This window comes from Peromyscus leucopus, chromosome 14, assembly GCF_004664715.2.
Source record: "Peromyscus leucopus breed LL Stock chromosome 14, UCI_PerLeu_2.1, whole genome shotgun sequence".
In the NCBI taxonomy this organism is placed as follows: Eukaryota; Metazoa; Chordata; class Mammalia; order Rodentia; family Cricetidae; genus Peromyscus; species Peromyscus leucopus.
The window spans coordinates 50237589-50258034 of NC_051075.1; the positions used below are offsets into that span (position 1 = coordinate 50237589).

At 44.9% G+C, this 20446-nt stretch overlaps 1 protein-coding gene across 9 annotated transcripts in view; it reads left to right on the plus strand.

Annotated features, from left to right (window-relative positions):
* Sipa1l1 (signal induced proliferation associated 1 like 1) overlaps positions 1 to 20446 on the plus strand; it is a 300159-nt gene that overhangs the window by 179544 nt on the left and 100169 nt on the right. For 7 of the 9 annotated variants that reach the window (XM_028877330.1, XM_028877339.1, XM_037210693.1 and 4 more), the window contains one exon: positions 9555 to 11353. In XM_028877330.1, the coding sequence (XP_028733163.1) occupies positions 9856 to 11353 (1498 nt within the window). In that variant the 5' untranslated portion in view covers positions 9555 to 9855. Of the gene's footprint in view, positions 1 to 7109; positions 8929 to 9554; positions 11354 to 20446 lie in introns of those variants that run through there. The other 2 variants (XM_028877393.2, XM_028877384.2) reach the window with 2 other exon arrangements.

The following is a 20446-nucleotide window of genomic DNA, read 5'->3' on the forward strand; positions in this document are numbered from 1 at the left end:
CTTCCAAGTGCCCACCAGAAAGTGCAGGGCTCAGTGTGAGCAGACCGAGTTCTTCTACCCTCTTCCCTTCTCCTTATGTGAAAGGGGTCCACTCACTCCCTTTGCCTCCAGCAGCGTAAGAATACCTGTTTCAATTGTATCATCGTTAACTGAACACTGGCTTTCTTGGAATTTTTCCTAATAGGTGTCAAATGATGCATTGTTGATTTCTCTGTCTTTGCTTATTATAGCCATACTCCCAGTACAAACAGACGGGCCTTGAGCTTGTGTTCTGTTAAAGAAATTTTCTTTCTTCAACATATTCTGTTTTAAACTTGTTTTAACTGTTATTTTTAAAGAAAACTTCCAAAAACAAACAACAAAATAGCCCTTCAGTTTTCTTGGTAACGGACCTGGTATTAAATGGTAGTAACATATACTGAGATCGTGATCTCTTTCAAGTAGAAATTTTGATTTCTAATGTAATGATCTTATTTTTATTTAATCATCATAATTTATTATGGTCTGTCATAAGGAATGTTAAAAAGGCAGCTTCCTGAAAGAGAATATATCCAAGTGTGTGTGTGTGTGTGTGTGTGTGTGTGTGTGAGAGAGAGAGAGAGAGAGAGAGAGAGAGAGAGAGAGAGAGAGAGAGAGAGAGAGAGAGCGCGCGCTAACTGGAGAGAAAGGGGACAGATTGGAATAAGAGAGGAGATTAAATCGATTGCAAGCCCCCCTCACTGTTTTGAGATTCCAAGGTTCAGGGATGGTTGGAACCATGGAGAGACTGGCTACAGATGTGGATGTTGGTCTTGCATTTGGGCAATTCTGACTTATCCCTAAGGCAGAGGGAAGCTGTTCTGCCCATCAAGAGAATGTGGGTGTGCTTTTGGGCACTTCAGAATCAGTACCTATGAATAGGCAAGTAGTCAGATTTCAGCGTTACTGCCAACACTCGAAACTCCTCTTGTTTGGAGGGTAAGGGAGTTGTTGAGGTTTAGTTCCAGTCTCGTGCATCTGAGCACACATCCCGTCTCTGACCTACATCTCCAGCCCTGAGAGCAGGTTTTAAGTACCTGGGGTCCCATGGCCTTAAACACTTAGTATTGAGTTTAGGTGCTTTGGGGGCAAAGATTGCTTCCTCAAGAAGCAGGGAGGAAATGCCGAAACATGGAGAGTTAATCATGGGATTCTGGGGGGGGGGGAGGGTGCTGCAAGGAACATGGCTTGGGGATCAGACCCTAGAACAACAGTAGCCCTGTCTCTGAGCTGCAGGGTCTACTTGAGAAAATGCAGTGGTGTCTCCTGACACAGCTCTGTCATCTGGAAGGGCACCCTGGTCTGCCAGCCCCAGTGAGAGTGGGACATGAGGAAGTCTGCTTCATAGGTGGGCTCTGCCTGGGCTGTTTAACCTTTATGTATTTCTAGTTTTTAGCCCTGATATTTCTTCATGTGGAAAATCTGGTCCCCACCAAGGTCGTCGTCGTCGTCGTCGTGTCGTCGTCGTCGTCACAGAAATTGACAGTTTTGTGTTTGCAATGGTGCCGTAGTAATTGAAGCCTATTCATTGTGTAGTTCTTAAGGAAGTGCACCTTACCCATTTCGTTCTGTCCAACTAGAAGGAAGCCTTGTGGGGGGAGCTTCTCTTAGCTCTGCATTCCAGGCCTACTATAGGTCAGGATTTGATCAGTCTGTGATCTTCTTCTTTTTTTTTTTTTTTTTTTTTTTTTTGGTTTTTCGAGACAGGGTTTCTCTGTGTAGCTTTGCGCGTTTCCTGGAACACACTTGGTAGCCCAGGCTGGCCTCGAACTCACAGAGATCTGCCTGGCTCTGCCTCCCGAGTGCTGGGATTAAAGGCGTGTGCCACCACCGCTCGGCAAGTCTGTGATCTTCTGAAGAGTCCCACATTGACCACTGGCGCATTTTTAGAAGCTAATGCCACTGTTTTTAATTCTCCTTCTGGGTGCATTTCTGGTAGACCCCGGTATTTGTACCTGGGGTAGACTTCAGAAGTGACTTGGACTGTATAGGAGGCCTTTCCTCTATTAGCTGAGCATTTTTAGTGTAAATTTTGATTTACTGTAAATTTTTACTGTATTAGCTGTACTAATTGTTTAACTGCCAGCCCAGATGTGCTGAGCGTAGCCATCCAAAGTTCATTTACCTTGTGTTGCTGGGCTTGGCATTTTCATCTCTGAGCTGTTTCACTGTCTGTGGAGTCTGAGACCTTGACCTCACGGCTGCTGTGAGGACGGAGTGTGTATCCATGACAGAGGCAGATGACAGTCTCTCCATGTTGGGCTGTTAGGCAGAGCTTGTGTGTGGGAATCCAGATGCGGTGGCAGACGGAGTGGACTGTCTGCAGTCTGTGTTTGAGGAAGCGGTGGAGGAACAGGGAGTGAGTCTGTGGGCCCAGTTTTCCCTTTAGAGTCTTCTTCGGGTGATATTCTAGAATCCTAAGAGTGCATTGTGGGTACTGCTGCCGTTAATCCTTGGGGCGGTGATTTGGGTTTGCGTTGTGCTTGGAAGGAACTGTTCTTACTGTCTCTGCTTTGCTCTTTAAGCCAACTGTGGTGTGCTTTTTCAAGTGCACTTCCTTAAATTGTCTTCAGAACATAAAATGTTCAAACAAAAAAAAACCTCATTGTGCTCTTAACAAAGCCATTTTGAGGCTCCTTTTAGAGCTGTCTGGTTTCCTACACATCACCTTTCTCTTGTCTCAGCTAGATAGCTGCAGGGACTTGAGGCTGGAACGTGCCTTTCTGTGCAAGAGGGGAGTGGTGTTAGCGGTGAACAAGCTGGCAGCCTGCAGAAGCTTTCCTGCCAAGGCTGGTGCCTCTGACAGTCCTTACAGTAGGCATTAAGTACAGATCTGTGGCTGATCAGAGGGGAAGCACTTCCTCCAGGCCATACCATCTCTTTCCCTTTGGCCCCGGAGAGGAAAGTCCACGCTGCTGGGCTCCTTTCCCTAGTGCTGGTGCTCTTCAGTGCTGTTCTCCAGAAAGCTGGTCTTTGAGGCACAGTGACGGCATTTAGCTGGAAGGCGGTGGCAAGGACAGATGCATGTGGGAAAGTGGATTGAACCCAAAAGGGGAGAATGGCGGGGCCCCCGTGCATTTGCTTACCACCCTCGCCTGATTTTCCTGGGTCACTAAAGTGGGGGGGGGGACAGAGTGGAGCTTTTGGGTGTGAAGGGACTAAGTCCACATGAAATACAAAGAAAGCATCTGTAAATGAGAAAAGACATGTTCGTGCAGCCATTATTCAGATACTGTGACTATCTCTTTTTAAAGCAGCTGGACTCTTAGCCTCTTCCAGTTCATCATAAGTAGAAGATGAGCATTACGACACTCGTGGAGGCTGGTTCAGTGACTGGAAAGATAGAGTGTTAACATAGGGCTGTGTTTTATAATTATTATTTGAAAGTGAGTTCATTGCCCTGCATTCCCAGACCATACTATATGTTTTTAGCAACAAAATTATTTTTTTCTAACAGTTTTGTTCTAATTATGATAATAACCCTTGCTCATTTTAGCAAATGCCTCAAGTTACAATCTATCCAAAGACAAACATAACTCCCCTGGTGAGCTTGCTGTGTGTATGTGTGTGGGCATGACACCTGACTGCGTGTGTAAGGTGTCTTCAGTTTCTCACCCTGCGCTCTTCTGAAACGTGCGCCTGCCTTACGCTTCATTTTGTTCAGAGAACACACAGTGTAGAGATGAGTCTGCATTAAGTTAGTTAAGACGCTTCTTAGGACCAAACATGGGGATAAAATGCCTATAACGCCAGTACGTGGGAGGCAGAGGAAGGAGAGTCATGAGCTCAAGTTCAGCCTCAGCCACAGAACATTTTAAGCCAGGCTGAGCTATATGAGACCCTGTCTCAAAAAAAGGAAGAAAAATCTGTTGGTTTAAATAAAGTCAGTGGTGGTGATTTTTAATATGAAAATCTGTAGGTTTCAGGAAGGATTATGGATCATGACCTCCTAAGAGATGTCTTAGTACATCCCTGTCTTGCTTGGTTATGGAACTTTTCTGTGGATAAAAAACTGTGTAGTGGATATTCGCTCCGCCCATGACCTTGGGCTAGCTGACCTGACAGAGGCAGTGCTTCTTGCCTGCCTGTGTGACCTCTTAAAAGGGAAGAGGGAAGGGGTCGAGAGCTCTCTTGGACACGGAAGGCTCCCGATCTCTTGGTAAATTAAGGCACATTTTAAAAGGAAATGTATGTCAAAATTGCACTACAGAAAACAATAAAAAATTCCCCATTGCTCGCCCATGTGACTGTCACATGGTGAATATCTAATCACCCTTCCTGAAAGGTATTTCTCCTCTTTCCAAATGGTGGGAGGGAGAAGGGACTTTTTGCCTCCTGTATAAAACACTAAGCACTTCAGAAGTGTCAAGTGGCCTGCTCACCTTACAGTCGCCCTAGACTGGGGGGACCAACAAGAGACATGCAAGTGTCTCCAGACTGCTCTGGACCCTTTCCCCACCTCTTTAAAACACATTAACAGTGGCGCTCAAAATAAAAAAATAGGATCTGTTAAAAAGTTAAACTGACTGTTCCACTAGACTTGAGCCTACTTATTAAAAGCCAGCATTATAAAACTGAAGGTGCTGTCCATTTCGCATCTCCAAGTCACTTGACGTTACACATCACTCACTAGTTTCATAAACCACATATCTGATTTTTCTAAACAGAGCTATTGCAAATGAATACAAAGTTGAAACATACCCTAATTAAACTAGTATTTTAATTAGACCGTGGGTCAGCTAGCCCAAGGTCATGGGCGGTTCAAATACCCTCTACAAAACTGGACTTGAGCACAGTTGAGAAAAACTGGACAGGGATTTCCTTTCCTGCTGAGTACCTGCCCTGGCATCTGAGGGCTGCCCCCACCACAACCACCATTTCTCTCACTCTTCCCGAGGGTGTACTCCGTGATGAGTTGTCCAGCGCCGGGTCATGTTTGCCCGTCCCCTGTCAGTTTGTGGCACTGGTAAGAATTAGAGTATTGAAAGCACTTCTTTAGTTCCTGGTCTGGTGCAGGCTCCGTTACCCCAGCCGATCCACGGTTTCTTATGGAACCTTTAAGCGTATCTTCATCCCTAGGAGCTGAGAACATTCCCCCGCTACTCGTTCCTTTAGTTCTTGAGGACTTCTTCACCGTTTGCTCACCTTTCTGCTTGGTAGTAGTTTATTTCAGAAATGATAGAGACGGACGAAAGCAGTGTCAGGACCAGAAGTTTAGAGCTAAAAGCCCAGAGAGGGAGTTAAAGCCCAGCTCAGCCAGATACCCTGTGTGCTACGGTATTGCCCGAGTACTTGTAGAGTACAGACTGCCTACCACAGCAAGAGCCAGCCACCCCAGCGCCTGCGTTCCCCGGTCATATTTTTATTCTGTTGCACCTGTGCCTGCTGCTCATCCCGAAGCTCTCGCTGCTCATCTTGCTAGTAACACCCTGGCAGCCTCCTCCAGCAGCGTGAGAGTGGTAAGAAAAGTAAATCGAGGACACTGCCCTGAGTTCACTAACTTAGAAACCATGCCGACTCGGTGCTGGGGAGGTGGCTCAGTGGATGAGGTCCCTGCCGCACGGATCTGAAGACTGGAGCTCGATTCCTAGAACCCCTGTAAACGCCCAGTGAGCGTGGCAGCCCACTTACGAGTTCCAGCATGTAGAGAGTAGAACCAGGATTCCAAGCTAGCAAAATCGGTCACACAGGCAAGCTCTGCTCCAATTGAGAGACCCTGTCTTAGAGAATAAGGTGGGGAGCAATTGAGGAAGCCTCTCATTCTCTGGCCTGCACAGGCACACATGTCGGTGTGTGCCTGCACATGCATGTCCACTCACACATGAATACGTGCCACACCACATGCATGCACAAGCAACAAAAAGATAGTGAATGGTGGGGAGAGATAGATAGATAGATAGATAGAGAGAGAGAGAGAGAGAGAGAGAGAGAGAGAGAGAGAGAGAGAGAGAGAGAGAGAGAAGGAGAGAGAGAGAGAGAAAGAGAGAGAAAGAGCAGGTAGTTATCCCTGAGGTCAAGAGGGAGGAGAAGAATCAAAGCTCAAATGCGTCTCAGAGCCCGAGGCAGGAGGACAGCTTTTTAACCCCTGGGTGACCACTTTCATCACTACTAGGGACTTCATATTCTGAATGGCTGACTTGCTGGGGTTCAGTTCAGATCCACCAGGAAACAGTCTTGTTATGAAAGACTTCACAGTTAGAGTGGAAAGTACAGGAAGGAGACACGGCCTATGTTTACCTTGTCATGACCTGTATCACACTTCATCTCTTTACCATCTGCCTTCCCATCTAGACCTGAACTTCACTTGAAGGAAAGGGTCATTTCCTCAAGTGTTCCTAGTACCAGGTATACGGCCATGCTTAGAAGAGAATGTGGGCATGTTGGGAATGGTTTAGGAGATGATGGAACATCTCCTCTGGAAGAGACGTGTTGATCAGCAGAGGGTGGTGATTGTATAGATCTCTGGTGATGAAAAGACTTTCCACTAGTAGAGCTGAGCCGGACTGACTAAAGTTCCTCTCTATGGGATTAGGAATCTAACTAAATGGATTCACTGGAAGTGCATAGTATAGAGAGCTGTGAAATTAAGCACGTGATAAGGAAATGTCTTGTGGTGCCGGTGGTGTGCTGTGAAGTCATATTGCTCCTTGATTTAATTCTCCTCCTCCTTACTGTATCTAACAGCGTCTGGGCAGCTCTGTTGATGCTTGCTTCAGTTGTTAGTGCTGGCCAGCATGCTTGCTGTTTCAGTCTCCTTGAGGAGTAGGGTGCAGAGTGTTATTGATCTGCGTGGAGAGACATCCTGACTGTCAACTGGTGGCTTAATAAGCATCTTTATTTCTGTATTGCTCGCCTGCTGCCAGAGTTTCTATTGTAGCTGAAAGGAAGTTAATGTTGCAAACAAATAAGGAAGGGAGAAGGGGCAGGAAAGAGCAGAGCTGGGGCGGGTTGGAGTCTTCACAACTGGAGACAATTTTGTTACCTTGTTGTTTACCTCTTCAGTTTGATGGGTTATCAAACCATGTCCCCTTCCCCCATGTGCTCCACCTACATTTTGAAATAAAAAGTTATAATAACACTAAATTGCTAAGAAATGTTCCTATTAGGAGTGTATTAAACCATAGCAAGTGGGGCTGGAGAGAGAGCTTAGTAGGTAAGAATGCTTTCAGTTCTTGCAGAGGAGGACCTGGATTTGATTCCCGGCACCCACATGGACGTTCACAGCTCTCTGTAACTCTAGTTCCAAGGAATGTGTTGCTTTCCGGGGACTCACAAAGTACACACACATACGTAGGCAAAAAATTCATTTGTACAAATGATAAATCTTTTAAAATGAGACGTGAAACGACACAGAAAAAGAAGCCATTGATGGTGGAGGCTCAGCACTCCCGGGTTGGTTTTGTCTTGTGTGCCAGCTCCAGCGTTCAGTTTGTTCCTATCATGGATATGACGTCACCTGTCTCTAAAACGTCAGTTTTGTGAGCGGGGTTTGGTGGCATGGGCCTGTAATCTAAGCACCTGGAAAGCTGAGGCAGGAAGGGCCTGGTGAGTTCACAGCCAGCCAGGACTACTGAGAGAGACCCTGCCTCAAAAGGAAGAGTGGGGGAGGGTCGATTCCGTGGTAAGCCATTTTCTAAAAAGAACTGAAATGTGGCAAGAATGAGCTTTGATCGTCATGAAACTGGCGTTTTAGGGGCTGGATGTTGTAGAAATAGAATGGAAGATGACTTATCTGGGTTTTGTAAGTCTCTGAGAATACTGAAAACACCGGACTCTTAAGAATTATTTTAGGCTAGTGTAGCTTGAGAGCTACTTTCTTGAATTCCCCCTTTGTTGTTGTGTAAGGCAGGCAGGCAGGCAGGCGCTGTCATGGTCCAGTTGGTTGGTTGCCCGTCCATTTTGGAAGGGATACTTCTTGAACCACGGCTGTAGGCACTCGTGCTGGCCCTGGCTGCTGCTGTAAGCAACAGTTAGCACGTTGTTCTACCTAAAGGCTAGCAATTGAAAGAGCAGCATGTAAAGTTCTGGAATGTACGGGAAATCATAACGGTCTGGCTGTAGAAGTATCTAGAAAGCTTAAAAGCCAGGTTTAATTAGATGGCAGTACAAAACCATTATCCCTTTTATAAAACATGGTAAGAGGAGTGTGAATGGAAACAATGGGCATTTATCTGACCAGCTAACCAGACCGACCCTGCAAGAGCCCTGCAGTCTGCAGGCAGGGAACATTTTTGAAACACCCCTAAATGTTCCGGCTTTAAATAGCAACGAGTCTCCTAAACTGATTCTGCGTGCTGCTGGAGGAATGAAAGCCGGCTGCCTTGGAGGCAGGAAGCTGACTATCGAGATGCTTAATTATCGTGGAAGTAAGTGCTTGTTACCATTGAGTGCAGCATGCAGTGTGCGGTCCTCCTCAGTGTCAGAGTGTGATTTGTAGACAATGCTACCCTGTCAGCTCGGTGCTGGTTCAGCAGCATCCTTCCAAACATGTATCTGGCAAGAATTTAAAGGCCACCTCTTGTGTAATTTGCGGAATGCTGGAAAAGGATCCTCTGCCTCTCTTCAGGATGTACGCACCCATGCAGGAGTCTGTGCTCAGACTCTGCCTGCTGTCTCCAGCCTGACGAGCTCATGAGGAAGTTCGTCTTCCTGCCCGTCACCTGGAAGGATGGCAACAGTTCTCTGTAATCTGGTGGAGGACATGGAGCAGGCTGCCCAGAGCTGCATTTGGTTTTTGTCATCGTCATAAATTAGCACTGATGGGGTGGAGGAGGCTGCGCTGCTTAAGGAAATGCAGGCATTTTGTGAATTAGCCGAAGACTTCCAGCTCCGAGAGTAGATGAAAGTAAGGAGAGCCTGGGAAAAGGTGGAGGTGAGTACCAGGCTGCTTCTGCAATATTCTTCATGTGGGTAAGTAAGAAAGTGGAGGAAAATACATCAGCATGTTGGTGGGTATGATGGCTCCAGGAAACGCTGCTTGTTTTCTCTGTTCTCTGTGTGTAGATTTGCTCTCGCCAGCTATGGCAAGCTTTTGTAGGGAAATAAGTATCGATTTGAAATATGAAAGGAATTTAAAAAGTGAGTTGTAGCATAATCAATAAAAATCATGTTGAATTTTTAGCATTCTCAGAAGGCTGTCTTGCATTGCTCTAATTATCTGGTTAGGTTGGTTTTGTCTCAAACTTCTGGTGAGCACAGGGGCATGATGTCTACATTATTAGAGGTCATGGAAGCGAAAGTCTCTGCTTGCAGTTAGGAGCCGCGATGCCCTAGAACAACCTGGTACCCTCCCAGCTTTATGAAACAGTTCAGCTAAGCTGAAGTATTCATAGCCCTTCTTTCAGTGTAATTGATGGGTTTTATTAACTGTTTTTACTGTTTTCTTTCTATATCTGCTTTATTAAAAATGTGGATTTTGGAACTGTGCACCACAATCCAGTATTGAGTCTTTTGTCCAAGTGTCTGATTCCTGCAGTTGCATATTTATTTTAGGTGTATTTGTCAAGTGTTAATTCAGGTTGTCTTCCTCTCTTTAGGGGGAGCATGGGATTATGGCGACCACAGAGTCCCGGTGATGCAAGTTCTGTTCAGTCTTTTCTGAAGGAAGCCTTCTGTTAGAGTGAAGCACAGGAACTATTGTGGATTACAATGTTTGGAAGATCTGGATTCTCAGTGGTCTGAAAACTAGGCTTCATTTAACGTCTTAAATGAAAAGGTTTAAGATCTCAACACGACTGCTGTATTTCCTGGAAGCCATTCTCTGAAGCAGAAATGCACATTTAAAACACAAACATGCTGATCCTTTCTGCGGGAATTTAAGTGATTGCTCTTTACACCATGACCAGCTTGAAGCGGTCGCAGACGGAAAGGCCTGTCACTGCTGACAGAGCCTCTGTTATCAGCACAGATGGCACCCCCAAAGTTCACACTGATGACTTCTACATGCGTCGCTTCCGGTCCCAAAATGGCAGCTTAGGATCATCAGTCATGGCTGCAGTAGGGCCCCCTCGAAGTGAAGGTCCTCACCATATAACCTCAACCCCCGGGGTCCCCAAGATGGGGGTTAGGGCAAGAATTGCAGATTGGCCTCCAAGAAAGGAAAATGTAAAAGAATCCAGCCGTTCAAGCCAGGAAATAGAAACCTCAAGTTGCCTTGAGAGCCTGTCCTCCAAAGGCAGTCCTGTGAGTCAGGGGAGTTCTGTTAGCCTCAATTCCAATGACTCAGCCATGCTGAAGAGCATACAGAACACCCTGAAGAACAAGACAGGGCCAGCGGAGAACATGGACTCCAGATTCCTCATGCCCGAAGCCTACCCCAGCTCCCCCAGGAAAGCCCTCCGTAGAATCCGGCAGCGCAGCAACAGCGATATCACCATAAGTGAGCTTGATGTGGATAGCTTTGATGAATGTATCTCCCCCACCTACAAGTCGGGGCCGTCATTGCACAGGGAATATGGTAGCACATCTTCAATCGACAAGCAGGGAACATCCGGAGAAAGTTTCTTCGATTTGTTAAAGGGCTACAAAGATGACAGATCTGACCGAGGTCCAACTCCAACCAAACTCAGTGACTTCCTCATCACTGGTGGGGGCAAGGGATCTGGTTTCTCCTTGGATGTGATCGATGGGCCCATCTCACAGAGAGAGAACCTCAGGCTCTTCAAGGAAAGGGAAAAACCACTCAAGCGACGCTCTAAGTCTGAAACTGGAGACTCGTCCATTTTTCGTAAATTACGCAATGCCAAAGGTGAAGAACTCGGGAAGTCGTCGGACCTTGAAGACAACAGATCAGAAGACTCTGTGAGGCCCTGGACATGCCCCAAGTGCTTTGCCCACTATGATGTCCAGAGCATATTGTTTGACTTGAATGAAGCCATTTTGAACAGGCACAATGTGATCAAGAGGAGAAACACTACCACAGGAGCTTCGGCGGCTGCTGTGGCTTCCTTGGTCTCTGGCCCTCTGTCTCACTCCGCCAGCTTCAGCTCTCCTATGGGCAGCACGGAGGACCTGAATTCCAAAGGAAGCCTTGGCATGGACCAAGGAGACGACAAGAGCAACGAACTGGTCCTGAGCTGTCCGTACTTTCGGAATGAGATTGGCGGGGAAGGCGAGAGGAAGATCAGCCTGTCCAAGTCAAATTCTGGCTCCTTCAGTGGGTGTGAAAGTGCCTCCTTTGAGTCCAGCCTCAGCTCTCATTGTACAAACGCAGGAGTGGCGGTTCTCGAAGTGCCCAAGGAAAGCTTGATGTTGCACCTAGACAGGGGGAAGAGGTATACCGTGGAACACGTGGATCTCGGCGCATACTATTATAGGAAATTCTTCTACCAGAAGGGTGAGTTGGTGTTTATTTCAATTTTTTTCATTTTGCTCTACTCATAGAAAAAAAAAAGACAGAATACATATACTGACAGTTTTAGCAGTGTGACGTGAGACATGCATGGATTCTTTGTCTTGATGGCTAAAATGTTTCAAAAGCTTTTTTGTTGTGATTTATTTCTTTGCATTTTGGGTTTAGTTCTTTTTCCCTTTGGATATTGAAATGTCATAATTAAATATCAGGGTGGTTTTAAAGTTCAAACTCATTGATTTAATGAGTATAATTCTGTTTTGTTGACTTGTTATGTCATCTTTAGGGGTGTGTGTGTGTGTGTATGTATATATATATATATATGAAACTCTGTTAGATACATTTTTTTAATTAAAAGCAATTTTAATACTCTCCTCCATTTTTTAGCACTTTTTGACCTCCTGGGTGTTTTTTTTTTTTTTTTTTTAAATCAAACTTACAATATATTTCTATCCCTTTCACAGGACCTCTGGTAAAAAACAAAATTCCTTGTGATTAAAGTCTCAGAGCCAATGAGACTCTCAGGCAAGACTTGAGTGTAGGCCTTTAATTTGAGTAGAAAAGGCACTAAAGGTGGAGATGTGCCCTTAACCTCAATGTGTTGGTGGTTTGTTTTCTCGTTTTTCTTAGAGGTGGTAGGCTAAAAATGTGTGTGTGTATGTGTGTGTGTGTGTGTGTGTGTGTGTGTGTGTGTGTGCGTGCGTGCGCGCGTGCATGCATGCATGCTTGCACATCTGAGATCATGTAGTCTTATATTGTACTTTTAAGAAAAGCAGGATGATTTTTGAAAAGTAGTATAAATGAGCTCTTTATCAATTTCCTAGTGTTTTTGGAATGGCATTAAAATTGAGGTCTCCATGTGTCACCCAGGCACCCAAACTAGAAGCATGATGGTTGTTGTACACTGTTGCCCTCTGACTAGTCAGCATTCTCTGCAGCTGGATAAAGAAGCTGGGGGGCGGGGCGGGGGGGCTTCTTGCTTTTCAACTTCTCCAGTGAGGTTGTGATTGCCGACTTCTGTTGGAGGGTTTGAAATGTTACTTAGCTTCACTCTCCTGAGTGAAGTTTGCCCTCAGATACAGAATTCTTCCAGCTTATTGAATCGCTCACTCTAGACTCTCAGTGTCTTTAAGATTATTGTAGGAGAGACACTAGTGAAGGTTTACTGGTAAAAGAATTGTGTCTCATCTCTAAACACCAATCTCTCTTATTCCTAAGTATCTACAACATGGCTTCTGGAATCAATATAATGGATGTCCCAGTTTTATTTTCAAAGTGACTTTCTGAAGTTCAGTTTTAGAAATGATCTTTCTTTTGCACGTGAGGGCAGAGGGTTTCTCAGATCACCTACTTGGTGTTCAGGGACTAAGAGTTCTTTGTAAAGGTGGAAACTGTCCCGTACCCTGTAAGATTAGCATCCTTGGCCACTACTTCCTAGATGCCAATAAGTTTTCTCTTTGCCTCTACCCACCAGTGAACACAGACTAAAATGTATCTGGTATTGCCAAATGTTGCTTTGGTGGTAAATTACCTCTAACCAAGAACTCCTACTCTATATCACCTCAGAATTTTTCTAAGCTTTTCTGAGGTGTTCCTATGTCTCTGAGAAGCCATCTTGTCCCACCTGTCATCGACACTGACTTGGAGTCTAACAAATAAGTGAGCACACTTTATCTTATTTGTGCACTAGTTTTTTTCCTTTCTCACTGGATAGTGTAATAATACTTGACATGAACAGTTTTCAGCACGTGTGACTAGGCACTGTGCTAAGCCTATCATAGGACAGTTTTGATTTCTAACTCTTAATGCCCATGAGGGAGATGATGAGTTGTCAATCATGGTTTCCAGAGGCGCGTACTGGGGCTTAGGCTGTCCTTGAACTCCTTTGTTCTGTGAGGGACAGCCATGTTCTTCACCACTCTTCCCGCACCTCTGTTATGCGAGAGGAAAGGAAAGGGGAACCTTCTTCTAAGTATTTTTATCTTTCAAAGGTGTGGAATCAGAACTTAAATACCTAGAGTCCAAAGTGAGTCCTCTCACTGATTCATAGAACCTCCTAAACTCAGAAGCCCCAATCCAGCAGTTGGTGTGCTGGAGCATAGAAAATACCCTAGTTCCAACCAGTGGAAGTGCTACTCCTTAATTGAAAATACCCGTTAAAGCAGGGGATTGTTAAAAATATACCGGAGGGATTCACGACATAAATAGACGTTGCTCCTGTGGGTCCAGGTACCTAGCTGACACTGGTTCTGCTTTGCACGCTACCTCTTATTAACGGTACAAGCTAGTGATGTCCTCTAGCACCGAGTCTGATTGTAATTCCCTCCCATTTTCAGCTCATGTGCCACATCTAACCCACAGCTTTCTCCTTAGTGACTTGCCTCTGGAAAGTCTTTCTCACGCCATCAGTTTAGCTTTCATAGAAACTGTATTTATCTTTTATGCTCATTTAGTCAGCTTCCATAATTAAGCTTCATAATTAAAATAAGTCAGCTGGCCTCAGCAGCTCTAGGAAGATGCAGTGAATTCTGCTTCCAGCATGAAGTCCAGCTGGTGGGAGCGGAAAGCTTGTGTGGGTACAAGAGGTGGCCAGCTCATGCCGCTGGCACCTGTCAGCCTGGTGCCAGGGACAGTGAGGGAGTGGCTGATTCAGGAGGTCCGTCCAAGGGAAGTCAGAGTATGCCTGCTCTTAGAGCACTGTTTGGGACGCACACCTTGGGATTGCCGAGCTATTCGTTACCTTATTGATAATTTCCTACAAAGGGTGACAGTAATAACAGGAAACAGAAGTTAAACTCCTTAAAACCATAACTATATGTAAAATTAATGTGATGGCAATAATATAATATCGATATAATAAAATATAGTTAAAATAATTCTTAAAATTCTTACATGCAGCTTTGGCTCAGTGAGGTCTGTGCCTGCCTCTCATCTCTTGTCCCCAGTCTTTTTGTGGAGAGTTGTAGCATAGTCAAGAGGAACTTCCCCCTGGCAGCAAGGCTGTACTTAGTGTGTCTTGTCGCCTCACCCTTCAGCTCCTCAGTCCAGTCACCTGTTTATGTGTCCCTGACTCCACTGTGGCTGTTTCCAGGAAAAATTATTAGTAGTAATTATTATTATATTTATATGTTAGATAATAAATATAATCTATTATTGTTGTTGTTTTCCTTGGTCAGTATCACATGTAATATTTAATCATGTTCAGCCGATGAAGCCTTTAATATCACTTTGTTTTTATAAGCATTATTGTCTTGTCAATTTAAACTTTAGAGGCCACTTGACTCCACCGTAAAGGCTGAGTTTTACTAGATAAATGCTGGACCACAAGAGGAGCCCCGCGCTTCCCCTTGCATTAGCATCAGCCATCCATACTCTTCTTTCTGCTGCTTTCTCTTGTCCTCTCCTGTTGGGTTTTTCATCCAGCATTAGATGGCAGTGAGGATGTAGTTGCTTTGCCGTGTTTCTGCCTCGTGCTTTATGTGGTCTCCTCACCTAATGCTTTTGACCCTGCCGTGAACCTGTCTTTGCGGTTCACATGATGGAACCATATGCTGGGTGGAGGGGTAGCATTTGTTTAACTCACTTGTTTTCCTTCAAGAACATTCAGTTTTGTGTTCAGTCTTTCTTTGGTCACCAACATCAAAGTGCCAAGGAGATTCATAGATGGCAGATACTAAGGTGGAGTAGCCAACTCCAGTGTTGCCTGTAGCTAGCATGGCGTGCAGGAAGGGACTCTGTCCCAGCTGGTGGCTCTGTCATCAGGTGGCCCCACAGTGTGTTTCCTTGGGGTAGACTATTCAGGCAATGTATTCTGGAATTCCACTAATGGAAGAGAGGTGTGTGTGGGTTGCTTTGGTGGTAGTATTTTTTGAGACAGTGATTAAAAGTGTGTGTGTGAGAGAGAGGGGGGAGGGGGAGGGGGAGGATGGGGCATTGCTTGGTGCCAGGTTATAAAGGTGCTCTGGTAAGGCAGGTTTCCTGTTGCTTAGTGGCCAGGAGAAACTGCCATTATAGACCATCTGATGGAAAACAAATAATAAAACCAACGACTCTAAGCCAGTGATTTTTATTGTTCTTACCTTCCTTTTTATGCAACACACATGTGCATGCACAAGCACACAGTTGAGTATGCTGGGCCCTGTGATGGTCACTGAGGAGAAAATTTAGATTTCAGTTGTTCCTATAAAGGCTGGTGTGGTGATGTACCATGTGCCCTAATTAACTTGCCTGAGGATCGATCAGAGGACAGAGCTAACCACTAGAGTAGACATAGAGGCTAGGCAGTGGTGGCACATACCTTTAATCCCAGCACTTGAGATCTCATGCCTTTGGGAAACACACACACCTTTAATCCCAGGAAGTAATATGGCAAGGCAGAGAAAGGGATATAAAGCATGAGGAGACAGGAACTCACTCTCTTAAGGCTGAGGATTTCATAGAGGTAAGAACTAGTGGCTGCTGCTCTGCTTCTCTGATCTTTCAGCTTGCACCCTGATACCTGGCTCTGGGTTTTCTATTAAAAGACCATCTAAGATTCAAACAACAGGCTAGTTCTCTTTCTTTTCATCTTGTAGTCAGCCATCTTTAACAGCTGCTCTCTAGAACATGGCACACACCATTATTTGTACAAAAGTGACAGCTTCTGCACTGATGTATTCTGTTTTGCTATCAAGAGCTGTGTTTTATGTTCCAGTCTATTAAATGAGTGTCATTAGGTCATTAGCGGAGCAAAAGAGGGCACTGAGAGCCAAAGACCCAGACCAGCTCCACAACTTCCAGCTAAACTCCCTAGTCGCAGATAGCTGAACGCACCCTGTTAACAAATAAGTTACGCTAAAACACATAGTATTCTCCTATTCTCAAGAGTTCTTCTGTGTTCATGTACACTTTATGGGTAAGGCAGGTCACCTGCTTATCTGATGTTTTTCAGAATTAACTGTCTTGCCCTGGCGATGTGGTACATGTATGTAGCCTTTGTGTATGCTAACAACTGGCAGATGGCTGGTCTGTTTCTCTGTGGAGTTAGGTCTTCCATTGTTTCTAGAAGAGATGTGAACAAAGACCTTTAAGGTTGTGGAGGACAGGCATGCCTGCATTCACTGCCTAATGTGAGCAGACCTAACGGGGATTTGAGGAAGGTGGAGGCCATGTAGCCTATTTTAATAGATTGAGAATCCCAGTTATTGGTTAGTCCCCAGTTCAGCAATTAAACTCTGAGACTTGTTTCTGTGTGGGCAAGAGCAAGCACCTTGGAGAAGTTAGTTCTCATAGAGGAGGCTGGGCCTTGGATCAGAAAGAAAGGAGAGTACATGGAACAAACACAAAATATCCCTAAGGCTGCTTATGTTGTTGAGAAAAGTCCTGTGGAGGTTCCTTAGTGTTAAGGGTTCTTTCTGGGTGCTTATTTGTGTTTTAATTTTCTGAGGTAGATCATTTAATCTTCAGGTACAGTCAACAAGACTGTGCTCCCAAGCATACTGTACTCTTAAAGGTAACAGTTAACTTCACCTTCCATGGGTATTGTAATTCGTTTTTATTAAGATTACGCCAGTTGTCCAGCTCATTTGAAAGTAAGTGTGTAAGTGTATGTTCCCTCACAGAAATGTGGTATTATTGGTTCGTTTTTGTTTTTGTTTTTGTTTTTTACTTTAGCCCCATGTTGGGCACCAATTTTTTGTTGTAGGTTGGTCTTTGGTCTTTGGGGGGCCCACCACTCAACTCCCAAATAAATCACACACAAAGGCTTATTATTACTTATGAATGCCTGGCCTTAGCTTGGCTTAGTTTCTAGCTTTCATATCTTAAATTATCCTGACTACCTTTTACCTCTGGACTTTTCCTTTTCTCTAACTGCTGCTGCAAATCTTAACTCTTACTCCATGGCTTGCTGTGTAGCTAGGTGGCTGGCCCCTGCAGTTGTCCTCCTTCTCTGTCTGCTAGATCTTGCATTCCTCCCAGTCTTCTCCAATATATTCTCTCTGCCTGCCAGCCCCACCTATCCTTTCTCCTGCCTTGCTATTGGCCAGTTCTTTATTAGACCATCAGGTGTTTTACACAGGCAAAGTAACACAGCCTCAGAGAGTTAAACAAATGCAACCTGAACAAAAGTAACACGACTTGAAATATTCTACTACAATGTGGGGCATGAATTTGTTGTTGAGAAGCTTGCCTAGGTACATGTTGCTAACCTCTTTGATTTGAGGTGGTGCTTCACTGTGTTGCCTGAGCTAGCCCTGAACTCTTAGGCCCAACTCTTCTATCTCAGCCTCCTAAGTAGCTGGAAATACAGGCAGGTGTCTCTGTACCCGCTGGCTGCCATCTTTCTATCTGCTTAAGGCTTCCAGGCCATCACACACATTGCTTCTTTGGAAACAAGCATTCTCTCCTTCCTTGACTGTGGTTCCCCAGCCTCTTGAACCTCATTATTCAGAGCCTCTCTCTTACCCACAAAGTGATTGAGCTCAGAGGTTATGGGGTACAGGAAGGGCATGTACTCACTCTCCTCCATTTTCTTATAGATCAAATGGGCCATCAGAAGACCCCACCAGCTCAGACACAGGGCTTTATTCAAAGCCATCCTTTCAGATCCATTCATATAAAAATGCAGTTTGTTTGGCAATAAAATTGGAGGTGAAAATACTGCCTATTTTCTATGTAGAAAGTCTCATAGGAGGGATTTATTTTAGAATTTGATGCCAGAAGTTCTTTTCAGACTTTATCAAATGTCTACCTTTTGATGGCAGGTATATTTGTGTATATTTTATTTAATGTATTCTAACTTATCTGAAAACTCATAACCAATTTTAGTATTCACGTATTCAACCTTCAATATAACAAATGCATTTGCTTTTACATTCAGCTTCTGTTTTCCTATTCTGCCTCATTAGTGTGATTTTTCCATATGCCCCAGTTATCAGTAGCCTCAAAAACCTTTCCAAAAACTGTATTGAATTGCATTGATTATCCATGTCATATACCTCTACTTCCAGGCTTTCTCGGTTCTTGCTGAGTCTTAGTGGCTCTTCCCTGCCTGCACTGGAATGGCTTTGAGTTGCCCTCTCTGACATGCCACAGAAGTTGAGACCTTTTTTGGCATTGCTCTCCTTCCTTTTTTGGCATTGTTCTCAACCTCTAATCATTTTTAAAGGCGACTAGAGTCTCAGTAGATTGTAACTAAGGTTCTTTATGCCCCATTACCAACCCTATACATAGTTGCAGGTCCTTCTTGTCTGTCTGTGGTTAGAATTATAGCAATAGATTTTTGAGTCTTTCTTGCTATACACAATCTTCCCTGTTCAGAATCCAGCCTTTGCCAGGACCGTCTTTCATTTAGCCAGTCAGGTTGTCTGATAAGCAGATGATGAGAAAGGAACAGATAGGCTGGTGCCTGGTGATGACACCTGTCGAGTCCGGAAGGGAAAGGAAGCAGAGCATGTGGAGAAGCAGAGCATGTGGAGAAGCAGAGCATGTGGAGAAGCAGAGCATGTGGAGAAGCCCTTCAGCCAGTGAGGCGGCATAAGAGAAAAGGGGAATGGAGGCAGTTTCCAGTTTCCAGTCTTCTGGATTAGGCCAGAAGAGCTTCCGACAGGGTTCATATTAACAAACATTTTAGCCAATGTAATGGAGAAAGAACATCAGGAAAGTCCCCAACAGTGGGGCAAATGCCTGGCCATACCACTTCCTGCCACACCCCTATGCCTCATGCTCAGGTACCAACTAAGGGCTGCTTTGGCAGACTGTAGCTCAGCTGTCTAACTGCCACAGATCCAGAGGCCAGAGACTCAGCTGATTGCTTTTCCTGCAGGCTGAACCAACGGCAAGTTCTTCCTAAAGGGAAATCAGTGTTGCCTCTCAATGGCTGTTGCAGATAGAGGAGCTTGAGGCCCTCACAGAGGCTTCATTCTACCCAGAAAAAGAGCCAACTTTAAAAAAAAGATTCAGACCGAAAGTATAACTAGAGCTGGATATGGTGGTACACACCTTTAATCCAGCACGCAGAGGCAGAGGCAGGTTTAAGTTCCAGGCTATCCTGGTCTTTGTAGTGAGTTCCATGACAGCCAGGGCTATATAGAGAGACCCTGTCTCAAAACAGAAATAAAAAACAACTCCCTTCAAAGCATAGATAGGCTTGCTTGTTACAGGAAATAGTATGGGAATACAGAAAATAAAGTTATTTTCTATTCTCAGGACTACCCCAAACACTTTTGCACTGGTGTTGAATATAGAAATAAGCACATGTTCATTTATTTACTTACTCAGTTGTTCGTATACTATTTAGTACCTATCTATGAGTTCTTCCCTTGCAGCTCTGAGGGGCTCTGGCCTCAGGTGGCCTCCCTAGCACAGAAGGCTGAGGGCTACTACTGGGGAAATGTGACCACTCCACCAGGACGTGTCAATGCGTGGTGAAAGGGCAGCAAGCGGGGAACAGGGTAGAAACCCTCACTGGTAACCATGGATGTGCCTCCTTCCTCCCACCAGCCCCTGCTGCAGCATTTCTTCCCTGTCCTGCCCGTCAAGGACCCTTGACTGTCCGTCCAAGGCTCAGGCCCTCGCCCAGAGCTCATCCAGTCACCATGGTACTCTTGTTTCTGTGGGACACCTTGGGGATGTATTGAACCACAGCAATCCAAACTCACCTCAACAATCAGGACCACAGATTAGGTTGTTTGGGAAATGTCTTAGAAGTGAATGTTTGGTGCTACTGTGTAGTATGAGCTGAGCGACTAGGGTGTCCTGTTATAGCATTAGGTACGATGGCTGAGAGTCCCCTGTGTATGTGGCCTTTTGCTATTATTCTCCAGACCCTTGGAGTGTGAAGTTCCTTTTCTTTTCTCTTCAAGAAACAAGACTTCAAGGAACTGTGTGCTTATGGTGGTTTTGTGGGAGTAAACCAACTACCAGTTGATGTCTGTAGGCATAGGCATCCTCACTGAGTCTGAGTTTTCACTATTGTGGATTGGCATACACAAGCGAATGGATCCTCTACATCTGAACTCTAGCATTCTCTTAGCTACTTTGAACTGATACACTTTTTTTTAACACTGTGAAATGTAATTTTTGAAAGATAATTGTTAG